Genomic DNA, 12,661 nt, shown 5'->3' on the forward strand with positions numbered 1-12,661 from the left:
CATCAGCTGTCTGAGCAGCTTACCGATCACTGTACCTGTACACAGCCGATCTGTAAACAGCACACCCGACTACCTCTTCCCCATATTATTACTTACCCTCTTGCTCCTTTGCACCCCAGTATCTCTACTTGCACATCATCATCTGCACATCTATCACATCTATCACTCACCTCTAGGGCCTATTTATTGCCTACCTTTATTGCCTACCATTTCTCTATTTTTCTTTTGTGTTATTGACTGTACGTTTGTTTATATGTAACTCTGTGTTGCTGTTATTGTCACACTGCTTTGCTTTTTCTTGGACAGGTCGCAGTTGTAAATGAGAACTTGTTCTSAACTGGCCTACCTGGTTAAATAAAGGTTAAATAAAGAAAAAAATGATGATAATAAAGGACACCAATAAKAAGAAGAAACTTGCTTGGGCCAAGAAACACRAGCAATGGACATTAAACCGGTGGAAATCTGTTCTTTGGTTCGATTTGTCCAAATGTTTGATTTTTGTGAAGCATGGAGGAGGGTGTGTGTTTTGGGGTTGCTTTGCTAGTAATACTGTCAGTGATTTATTTAGAATTCAAGGCACACTTATTAACCAACATGGCTACCACGGAATTCTGTAGCGAATACGCCATCCCATCTGGTTTGCGCTTAGTGGGACTATCATTTGATTTTCAACAGGACAATGACTCAAGGCTGTGTAAGGGCTATTTGACCAAGAAGGAGAGGGATGGAGTGCTGCAACAGATGACTTGACCTCCACAATCACCCAACCTCAACCCAAGTGATATGGTTTGATATGAGTTGGACTGCAGAGTGATAGAAAAGCAGCCAACAAGTGCTCAGCATTTGTGGGAACTCCTTAAAGACTGTTGGAAAGCCTTCCAGGTGAAGCTGGTTGAGAGAATGTCAAGATTGTGCAAAAGCTGTCATCAAGGCAAAGGGTGGCTACTATGAAGAATCTAAAATATATTTGTATTTGTTTAGCACTTTKTTGGTTACTTCATGATTCCATATGTGTTTTTTTTCATTGTTTCAATGTCTTCACTATTATTTTACAATGTAGGAAATAGTAAAAATAAAGAGAAACCCTTGAATGAGTAGTTGTATCCAAACTTTTGACTCGTACTGTATGTCTGGCTGCACAGCCGATTGGCAAACATACTGTCAATTGAGAAACTTAACAAAAATAAGAAGAAACTGTACTATGAAACCAATATAAATTCTATAATGCATGATAGTAAAAAGSTTTGGAGCACCTTAAATGAAATTTGGGGCAAAAAAGACAAACTCGACTCCATCATTCATTGAATCAGATGCCTCATTCATCACAAAACACACTGATATTGCCAACTAATTTAATGATTTTTTCATTGGTAAGATTAGTCAATTTAGGCCATGACATGCCAACAACAAATTATGTACCTTACCTCCATGCATAACTGACCAAATTATGAAAGAAAGCATTGTAATTTTGAATTCCGTAAAAGGAGTGTGGAAGAGATGAACAAATTATTGTTGTCTATCAACAATGATAAGCCAACTAGGTCTGACAAATTGGATGGGAAATTACTATGGATGATAGCGGACGATATTGCCACTCCTATTATCTCTTCAATCTAAGCCTATAGGAAAGTATGTTCCTGGACGGAAACAAAACTCATTCCCGCTACCTAAGAATAGCAAACACTCTTTACTGGCTCAAACAACCGACCAATCAGGTTGTTACCGACCCTTAGTAAACTTTTAGAAGAAATGGTGTTTGACTAAATACAAAGCTCTTTTACAGTAAACAAATTAACAACAGATTTTCAGTACGCTTATAGGGAAGGGTATTCAACATGAACGGACAATACTTGCACAAATGACTGATGATTAGCTGAGAGAAATTGATAATAAAAAKATTGTTTGAGCAGTTTTGTTAGACTTCAGTGCAGCTTTTGACATTTCCGATCATAATCTGCTGCTGGAAAAAYGTATGTGTTAGGACTTTACATTCCCTGCTATGTTGTGGATCGAGAGTTAACTGTCTAACAGCACAGAGAGGGTGTTCTTTAATAATGGAAGCCTCTCCAACATAATCCAGGTAGAGTCCAGCTAGAGTCAGGTATTCCCCAGGGCAGCTGTCTAGGCCCATTACTTTTTTCAATCTTTACTAATGACATTCCACTGGCTCTGAGTAAAGCCTGCGYGTCTATGTATGCTGATGTACACGTCAGCTACAACAGCAAGTGAAATCACTGCAACCCTTAAGTCCATTTATTAAAGTGGCCAGAGACTTGAGTCTGTATGTTGGCAGCAGCCTCTCTTTGTTAGTGATGGCTGTTTAGCAGTCTGATGGCCTTGAGATAGATGTTTTTCAGTTTCTCTGTCCCAGCTTTGATGCACCTGTACTGACCTCGCCTTCTGGATGGTAGAAGAGGGAATAGGCAGTGGCTCGGGTGGTTCATGTCCTTGATGATCTTTTTGGCCTCCCTATGACATAGGTGTCCTGTAGGTGTCCTGGAGGGCAGGCAGTGTGCCCCCGGTGATGCGTCGTGCAGACTGCACCACCCTCTGGAGAGCCCTATGGTTGCGGGCRGTGCAGGTACCATACCAGGCGGCGATACAGCCCAATAGGATGCCCTCAATTGTGCATATGTAAAAGTTTATGGGGGTCTTAGGGGCCAAGCCACATTTCTTCAGCCTCCTGAGTTTGAATAGGTGCTGTTGCACCTTCTTACCGGCTATCTGTGTGGGTGGACCATTTCAGACTGTCAATTATGTGTACGCCGAGGAATTTGAAGCTTTTTACCTTCTCCACTGCGGTCCCATCAATGTGGATAGGGGCGTGCTCCCTCTGCTGTCCACAGTCAGCTCTTTTGTTCCCGGTAGGCTGTCTTGTCATTGTTGGTAATCAGGCCTACTACTATTGAGTCGTCTGCAAACTTGATGATTGAGTTGGAGGCGTGCAAGGCCATGCAGTCATGGGTGAACTGGGAGTACAGGAGGGGGTTGAGCACGCACCCTTGTGGGGCCCCTGTGTTGAGGATAAACAAAGTAGAGGTGTTGTTTCTTACCGTCACCTCCTGGGGCAGCCTGTCAGAAAGTCCAGGACCCAGTTGCACAGGGCGGGTTTCAGACCCAGGGCCCCGAGCTTARTGATGAGCTTGAAGTGTACTCTGCTGTTGAAGGCTGAGCGATAGTCAATGAACAGAATTCTTACATAGGTATTCCTCTTGTCCAGATGGGATAGGCCACTGTGCAGTGCAATGGCGAATGCATCKWCTGTGGATCTATTGGGTCGGTAAGCAAGTTGAAGTGGGTCTAGGGTGTCAGGTAAGGTAGAGGTAGAGGTGACGCTTAAATGTCTTACTCACGTCAGCCACGGAGAACGAGAGCCCACAGTCCTTGTAAGCGGGCTGCGTTAGTGGTACTGTGTTATCCTCAAAGCATGAAAAGGGGTTTAGCTTGTCTGGGAGGAAGACGTCAGTGTTCCCAACGTGGCTGGTTTTCATTTGTAATCCGTGGTTGTCTGTAGACCCTGCCACATACGTCTCGTGTCTGAGCCGCTGAATTGCAACTYCACTTTGTCTCTGTACTGACGGTTTGCCTGTTTGATTGCCTTACRGAGGAATAACTACACTGTTTGTATTCATCCATAATCCCAGTCACCTTGMCATGGTTAAATGTGGATGTTCGAGCTTTCAGTTTTGCACAAATGCTGCCATCTATCCACGGTTTCTGGTTTGGGTARGTTTTAATATTCACAGCGGGAACAACATCCCCTATACACTTCCTGATGATCTAGGTCACTGTGTCCGTGTATACGTCCATGTTATTCTCAGAGGCTACCCGGAACATATCCCGTGATCGAAACAATCTTGAAGCTTGGATTCCGATTGGTCAGACCAGCATTGAATAGATCTTAGCACGGGTGCTTCCTGTTTGAGATTCTGCCTATCGGAGTCGTGATTTGATTTGCCAAAGGGAGGGCGGGGGAGGGCCTTGWAGGCATCCCGGAAGAGGGAGTAACAGTGGTTGAGCATTTTAGCAGCTCGAGAACTACAGTCAATGTGTTGGTAGAACTTCAGTTGYGTTTTCCTCAAATTTGCTTTGTTAAAATCCCCAGCTACAATAAATGCGGCCTCAGGATATGTGTTTTCCAGTTTGCACAAAGTCCGGTGTAGTTCCTTGAGGACTGTCATGGTATCGGCTTGAGGGGCAATATACGTGGCTGTGACTATTACCGAAGAGAATTCTCTTGGGAAGTAATACGGTAGGCATTTGATTATGAGGTATTCTAGGTTGGGTGAACAAAATGACTTGTACGTTATCAGAATCAAACCATGAGTAGTTAATCATGAAACATACACCACCACCTTTCYTTTTCCCGGATAGTTCTTTATTCCTGTCTGAGTGATGCAGCGAGAACCCAGCTGGCTGTATGGATGGAGACAGTATATCTGGAGAGAGTCTTTGTGGCAACCGTTTGGGGTAGGCCCTTTCCTGTTWCAGCATGACAATGACCCCGTGCACAAAGAAAGGTCCAAACAAAAATGGTTTGTCGAGATCAGTGTGGAAGAACTTGACTGGCCTGCACAGAGCCCTGACCTCAACCCCATCGAAAACCTTTGGGATGAACTGGAACGCTGACTGCGAGCCAGGCYTAATCACCCAACATCAGTGCTCGACCTCACTAATGCTCTTGTTGCTGAATGGTAGAAGTCACCGCTGCAATGTTCCAACATCTAGTGGAAAGYCTTCACAGAAGAATGGAGGCTGTTATAGCAGCAAAGGGGGCACCAAATCCATATTAATGCCCATGATTTTGGAATAAAATGTTCGACGAGCAGGTGTCCACATACATTTGGTCATGTACTGTATGTGGTAGTGGAGTAGTGGCCTGAGGGCACACACTTCATGTATTGTGAAATCTGTTGTGAATTGTAATATAGTGTTTTTTTATTGTATATAACTGCCTTAATTTTGCCGGACCCCAGGAGGAGAAGCTGCTGCCTTGGCAGCTAACAGGGATCCATAATAAAAACAAATACAACACACACACACACACACACCACACACACACACACACAACACACAACACCAACACACACACACACACCACACCACAACACACCACACACACACACACACACACACACACCACACACACACACACACACACACACACACACACACACACACACACACACACACACACACACACACACACACACACAAGCTATGTGTCCAGTAACAGTACATACCGAGAGAAGCAGTCATGATGGAGAGGCGTTCAGAGGACTATCCAACTGTGTCTATCTGGAGGAAGCTGGAGCTGCACACTGCCACAGCTCTGTCAGCTAAACAGATCTCCTCTCTCTCCCCTCTCTCCTCTGCCGCTTTCTCTCTCTAAAACTCGGAACTCTTCTCCTTTTCTTTTTACTGAATCCTCTATCACTCTTTTCCTTTCTGTCTCTCCTTCTGGCTCAGCTGGTCTTTTCCATGGGGCTGAAGAATGTTTGTCTGCCTCCCGGCACAAATAAGGGAATAATTAAAATGAGAGAACTGTCTGTTCTCTCCCTCTCCTCCCACTTTCACTCGCTCACTGCCCCTCTGTCCCTTTTCACTCACTCCCTCCTCTATATTTCATCTCTCTGAATATTAACTCTGTTGTAAGGCAGCAGTGTGTTCTCTGGTTAAACTTCTGTCGTCGTGAGTGAAGTCATTTAGGAACTGGAACAGAACACAGAGACAAACCATGTCCCATTCCTATGCTATACTGCACTCCACTCCAATCCATTCCTCGTTGGAAAATAGTTCTTTGTTCGCTACTGACTTGTGACACTGCTTGAGTACGCATTTTATAGAGGGAGAGAGAGAGAGAGAGAGAGAGAGAGAGTGAGGGAGGAGAGAGAGTATTCCCTCTGTCTAGATAGGGTAGGCCCCCTCCCCTTCCTCTCACTGACCACTCTGCATTGTCTTCTCTGCAATCTCTTTCCTCCAATGCATTCTTGAAGGTCAGGGATCGCAGATTTACTTTTATGGCCACGGAGGGGGTCGAGCTAAGGGTTCTATGAATAATGAATACAAAATGAAGAGTAAAATAACATGGCTGTATACAGGGAGTAGAAAATAACATGGCTATAGACAGGGAGTACTAGTATTGAGTCGATGTGCAGGGGTACGAGGTCATTGAGGTAGTTATGAACTGTACATATAGGTAGGGTTAAACTGACTAGCAGCAGTTGTGTGTGTTGTGTGTGTGTGGTGTGTGTGTGTGTGTGTGTGTGTGTGTGTTGTGTGTGTGTGTGTTGTGTGTGTGTGTGTGTGGTGTGTGTTGGTGTGTGTGGTGTGTGTGTGTGTGTGGTGTGTGTGTGTGTGTGGTGTGTGTGTGTGTGTGTGTGTGTGTGTGTGTGTGTGTGTGCGAGCAGAGGGAACAGTCTGTGGTTGGGCTGGCCTGGAGTCTTTGACAATTTTTTGGTCCTTCCTCTGACATCGCCTGGTATAGAGGTCCTGGATGGCAGGGAGCTCAGTCCCAGTAATGTACTGGGCTGTACATACTACACTCTGTGCGCCTTGCGGTCAGATGCCAAGGAGTTGCCATACCAAGCAGTGATGCAGCCAGTCAAGATGCTCTCGATGGTGCAGCTGTTTAACTTTTTTAGTCTTTTCAGCCTACTGAGGGGGAAGAGGCGTTGTTGTGCCATCTTCACGATTGTGTTGATGTGTTTGGATGTGATAGATCCTTAGTGAAGGAACTTCAAAATTTCGAACCGCTCCACTACAGCCCCATTGATGTGAATTGAGGCGTGCTCGGCCCTCTGTTTCCTGTGGTCCAAGATCAGCTCCTTTGTCTTTACTGACATTGAGGGAGAGGTTGTTGTCCTGGTACCACAATGCCAGGTCTCTGACCTCCTCCCTATATGATGTCTAATTGTCGTCGGTGACCAGGCCCACCACCGTTGTGCTGTCGGCAAACTTAATGATGTTGTTGGAGTCATGCGTGGCCACTCAACTGTAGTTTTTTTGTATGTGGGCATCCTGCMAACAGAAGTCACTTCATCTCTGTACAGTGGGCTAATTAGACCATGATTTACAGTATCAGCTGGACTGGCTCCTGTCAATAGGATAGAATGAGAATGATCTCTTTATATCCCCGTTACCTCTGGTTTGTCCCAGACTAAAACATCCGAAACAGGACAATGAACACCAATGCATCTCACAAAACTCCTATCTACAGTCACATTTGAGTCATTTAACAGAAACTCTTAACCAGAGTGACTTAAAGGAACAATTAGGGTTAAGTTCCTAGCTCAAGGGCACATCAACAGATTGTTCACATATAGTCGGCTCGGGGAGTCAAACCAGCAACCTTTTGTGTACTGACCCAACGCTCTTAACCGCTAGGCTACCTGCCGCCCCACGGGTCTGTGACCCTAGACAAATCCCTCATGCCCATCATTCGGTATTACAAATGCAACCATGTGCACATCAGCAGTGGAGAGGCCAGGTTCAGAGGGCAAAGTGGGGGCATAATAATGAAAGTATAATGGATTATGCGTACCACTTAAGAATTCCACCCTGCCTCTGAACCCTGTCCAGCATTAATCACAGCTCAAAGGTGTGGGTTTACACTGGGTGTTCTTTCCAACCAAGCAGGAACATCTCTCGCTCTCGCTCGCTCACACATACACACACAAAAAGCATAGTAACAGAGTATAAATGTACCTTGTGATGTTCTGCTCATCTCCCACTGTCCCTTGCTATGCCTCAGGTAAGAGACAGTTGGAAAACTATTCACTGGGGAAGAGAGAAGATGTCTGATCAGACATGATAGAATAACACACACACACACACACACACACACACACACACACACACACACACACACACACACACACACACACACACACATCTTCATTTTTTTATTCACTGTCTCTTACCATAGGGTGTTGGAGGAGAAACAGGAAATGCTGGTGTGGGTGGGACTATGTCACAGCTCTCCGTCACTGGAGTCTGTCCTTCATAGTCCACACTGTCCATCCTGTAGAGACGGCCACGCTGTAAACACACACACATGCCGGGCAGACTTGTGATCTGTGTGTGCAGCTGTTCTTGCTATTTATGCTTCCCTGCCATGAGAATAGGTGAGAGTTGCATCCCAAATGGCACCTTATTCCCATTATAGTGCACTACTTTTCCCAGGGCCTGCAGAGGGCTCTGGTTAAAATAGCGCACTTTATATGGAATAGGGTGCCATTTGGGACACAGACGGGAATCTCAGCATTTCAGACAAAACAGCCTGACCACCACAGTTCTTCTGCTTCACACCAACACAAACATGAACTACTGTAGTTTAAATGGAATTCAACATAGATTAACCATGGACATAGCCAGGTGTTTTTACTAACCGCATGATCATGACCAAGGAAAATAACTCCTAGCATACCCATGACTATTGCGTGTTATGGTGTATAACAGGTGTGTAACCAGTAGGGGGTGGTGTGTTTAACTGGGAGGTGGGTAAGTTGAGGTGTTGTGTGTGTGTATACCTGGGAGGGAAGGAGGTTGGGCCTGAAGATCAGAGAGTTCTGGAACGTCTGGGCTCCGCTCCAACCCGGACTATGGAACCCTGGGTAATCTGTGACATCACTGGCCTGTCTGTGCTTCCAGCCTGAATACAGAAAGACAAGACAGAAAGATAGAGACAGAGACACAGAGAGAGAGAAACAGAGAGAATAGATCATGTGTGTTTTGCTTGCAGCCTTTTTATGAACGATCCACCCACAATGCTTTTCAATTAACAGGTGTGCCTTGTTAAAAGTTAATTTGTGGAATTTCTTTCCTTCTTAACGCGTTTGAGCCAATCAGTTGTGTTGTGACAAGGTAAGGGTGATTTACAGAAGATAGTCATATTTGGTAAAATATCAAGTCCATATTATGTCAAGAACAGCCCAAATAAGCAAAGAGATTATTACTTTAAGACATGAAGGTCAGTCAATACGGAACATTTCTAAAACTTTGAAAGTTATTTGCTATTTGCAGAGTTAGCTCCAAGTAAATGTTAGAATTCTTCAACCATTCCTGAACCTGCGACCAAAAACAAACTACATATGGGTGATCTAGTGATCTAATGTGATCTAATGATTCCGTCCCTTAGAAGAAGAAATCTGCAGAGTTGGGATGGTTGTATCCCCCATATAAATATGACATTATATTTGTTTTAATAATTTTGTATTATAATTTAAATTGAAAAACTCTAAGCTTTGAATCCAGCGTCATTTTGTGTTTCAGTTCATCAACCATGTGCCATAGAACCGGTACAATGAAAATCTCTCCCAACTATTTTGCAACCTGCATGGCACAGCTGTCATATAATTTAAAAAACAAGTTGTTAGGTGTAGGCAGGGCCATAAGGCCATAAGCAACTAGGTAAACTAGTATATGACTAAAGAGTTAATCAGGGTGATTTTTCAACAAACAGACAGGTATTTTCCTTTCCATGGTATCAAGATGTTATCTATTTTTGTTGACTTTCTATTCAAATGTATTGTAGTTAGATCATTTATTTCTTTAGGATATAAATACCTAGTATGTCCACTTCACCGTCAGACCGTGTTATTGGTAAACTACATGGTAATGTAGAAGTGATCCAATAAGTAATGAAGTACACTTACACATTCGGATGAAATTATCGTTAATTAATATCATCACCCCTTTTGAGTTTCTTTGCCCATTGGAGTAGATATTATATTCCTTCTCTTTTATCCAGGTAAATRCTGATCGTGTTTTCTTATTATCTGCTAGGCCATTACAATTATAACTGGCTATACTTATTTCACCATTTGCCATAATGAGATACAAGCTTCAATTCCAGTTATCATAACATACTGTATGTTTGTAAACGTACCGTTAAAAAGTACCATGATGATTGAGTGTCCATATAGTTGTAACATGATATTTTCACTGYGATTGAGTAAACCTCCAATTCTTCTCCACTACCCGCTAAAACCTCCCCGCATCCCAAGTTGGGTGGCCTTCCCATTGACTGGCAGACCACCCCTGCCCACCTGGATACCAGGCCCCCCCCAGAGACTGGGACCCATCCTTTGAAAAGAGCACACTATGCAAGCTAGAGAAAAGAAGCAGATCAACAGCCAAAAGCATTTCCAATGCCCACACCTTGATTATGCTGTATGTAGTTATAAATATGATATATATATTATGTAAAAAATGATTGCATATCTTAGTTTGTTTCCACAATTAACGAATAGTATGTGTAATAATGTAGGCCCTTCCTATGAAGGATTGTTACCAATAACTAGGACTGACATTACAAAAATTACATTTTCGGCAAGCAATTATTGTGAATCATCCTACCCTGTCCCTAACATCATTACCCCATAGCAACATATGTGGGATACATACGCACACTCTCCCCACCCCTCCCCCACAAACAACCACGAGCTCAGATGTTCAACAGTTGTTCCAACCCCGAGCCCAACTCAAGAGGAGACTTGATGTGTGAATGCGCGTATACAGTTGTAGCTGTTTGAGAAGGCATGTCAAATTGAGCAAGAATTGGGAGATTTGATTAATCAATGTCTAGTCCTAGCTTATGGAACTCGGACACACCCCTTTCCCCCGACAAACACTCACAGTGGTCCCCCGTTGTGACCATTTTTCCAAACACCCCAGTGCAGTCAGACCACTCTATGATTTTGTGACGCCAGGGCCGCAATAATTTGCCCCCTCTCTAGTTGTCAAAATGTGACCTCATCCCCAAGGGTTACTGCAGCTACTGTAGTGTTGCYAGCACTGCCACTATTTGGGTGGGGGTACTCCACCAGAATCCCCACCGGCTAGGTACGAGGTCATCAAGGTTCTCATTAGTAGCTTTGAGCGATATTATGCTCACCCATCTGGGGGCTTTGGCTTTATAGGACCAACCCTGCCAGGCAGAGTAGGCGGTGCTGCTTTAGTGGGTCTCTGACCGTGTTAATCTTTCTGTCTTGGCTGCATATAGGCTACTTGCAGTAGGCCTATAAAACAGATAAGGACTCCTTCTTAGTGTGTGGGTGTCTAGGAAATAGGGTTGGGGATCGTTCTATCATGATAAGACAATAAATATGTAAACTATATTTGGAATTTATTTTTTAAATGTATATCTCTATACAAAATGTAAAACTCTCTCTCTGTCACATCTCCTGCCCGGAGAYACAAATTGGCTCTGGCTTTTGCAACCAATTTCCTTTTTCACACATTTATTAACTCATCACACCAGAACCAACACAACTTCCAGTCCCAGCCCCAACACCAGCACCAACCCTGGACAGAGCACCGACCAACCACAACTGTCCCCTTCATCCAGCAACTGCCAGCTCAGACTCCACCCCTTCCCCTCCCCCAACACAAAGAAACATTGTGGACTGAGTGACTGATGTGCTGATTGACTGATGGACTGATTCTCCTGATTCTCCTGATTCTCCTGATTCTCCTGATTCTCCTGATTCTCCTGGTTCTTTTGTGTTTGATTGATTGCTTTAGTTTGATTGGATGACCATTTGGTTTGCCTAATTTGAATTGATTGTTTATTGTTTGAATGATTTATTATTTAGAATTTTAAATTAATGATGACTGAATTTGAACTTATTTGACCTTTTACCTGTAAAGATTTTGGGAAAAATCAAACGACAAACTATTTATGACAATACATTACATGTCTCATAAGGTCTTATTTTGATGCCTAGCTTGACCCTAATACAGTGGCCAGAAAAAAGGCCTGCAAAGTAGGGTTGCAAAATTCAGGTACCTAAGGCAGGAGAGACACACACACACACACACACACACACACTAAGTTCACATCTAGTTAATTGTCATTACACCAGTTTGTTTGTCACATTGTCCCCTTGTCCTGATACATACAGTACAGTTCCAACTGCAACGAATACAGCTATGTTTTCTTAGGCACTGCTACATATAATCCTAGCTGTGAAGACATTTCCTCCAGTTACTTCAAAAGATTAGTTTAAGTCAGTTAGTGTACTGTACCTATGAGGACCTGATTTTACAGTGCTTATATAAAAGTTCCAATTACCGGTTCAAGTCAAACTTTTACACCCACTCAGCAAACATAGCGGACAAAGGCGAATAAAGCATGTCTGTGTTGGAAGTAGTGAACTCTGCTAGGAGAACATACCCAAACCAAACCAAACTATGATTAACTCAACTACCTGCGGTTCAGCTCTCTGTCTAAACAGCTGAAAGCTGGCATAGCTTTATTTTCTTTAGCCTGGCCTCTGGCATCATGTCACTGAGTTCTCATGCCAGACAGACAGACAGTCAGAGGACTGTTGTACAGTATGTTTCTGGGGGATTCCAATGTAAATATGTACTGTAACTGAAGAGCTTTACTGTCAGGGTTGGGGAGTATCGGATTACATGTAATCTGTTACATAAAACTGAAAGTGTAATCCGTTACTTTACCAGCAAAAACATAGTAATTTGATTACAGATACTATTGAAAAACTAGATGAACACTTCTAGGATTTCTAATAAATTAAAAAAGGATGTTTGAGAAAAAAAATTGGGGACACAATTCTGTTTTCTAAATGACATTCAAATCAGCATTGAAAACAGTTGCAAGTTTAAGTTTGTTTTCCGCCTGAGCGAGTCTGAACAC

At 43.4% G+C, this 12,661-nt stretch overlaps 1 protein-coding gene across 1 annotated transcript in view; it reads right to left on the reverse strand.

Moving 5' to 3' along the window:
• The window catches only part of LOC111971220 (tensin-3), a 107,120-nt gene that overhangs the window by 41,104 nt on the left and 53,355 nt on the right, over positions 1-12,661 (reverse strand). The window contains 3 exon segments of the mRNA XM_070445994.1: positions 7,708-7,779; positions 7,923-8,040; positions 8,532-8,653. Of these exon segments, the coding sequence (XP_070302095.1) occupies positions 7,708-7,779; positions 7,923-8,040; positions 8,532-8,653 (312 nt within the window).

The sequence above is a fragment of the Salvelinus sp. IW2-2015 genome, linkage group LG13 (genome assembly GCF_002910315.2).
Source record: "Salvelinus sp. IW2-2015 linkage group LG13, ASM291031v2, whole genome shotgun sequence".
NCBI classification, from domain to species: domain Eukaryota; kingdom Metazoa; phylum Chordata; class Actinopteri; order Salmoniformes; family Salmonidae; genus Salvelinus; species Salvelinus sp. IW2-2015.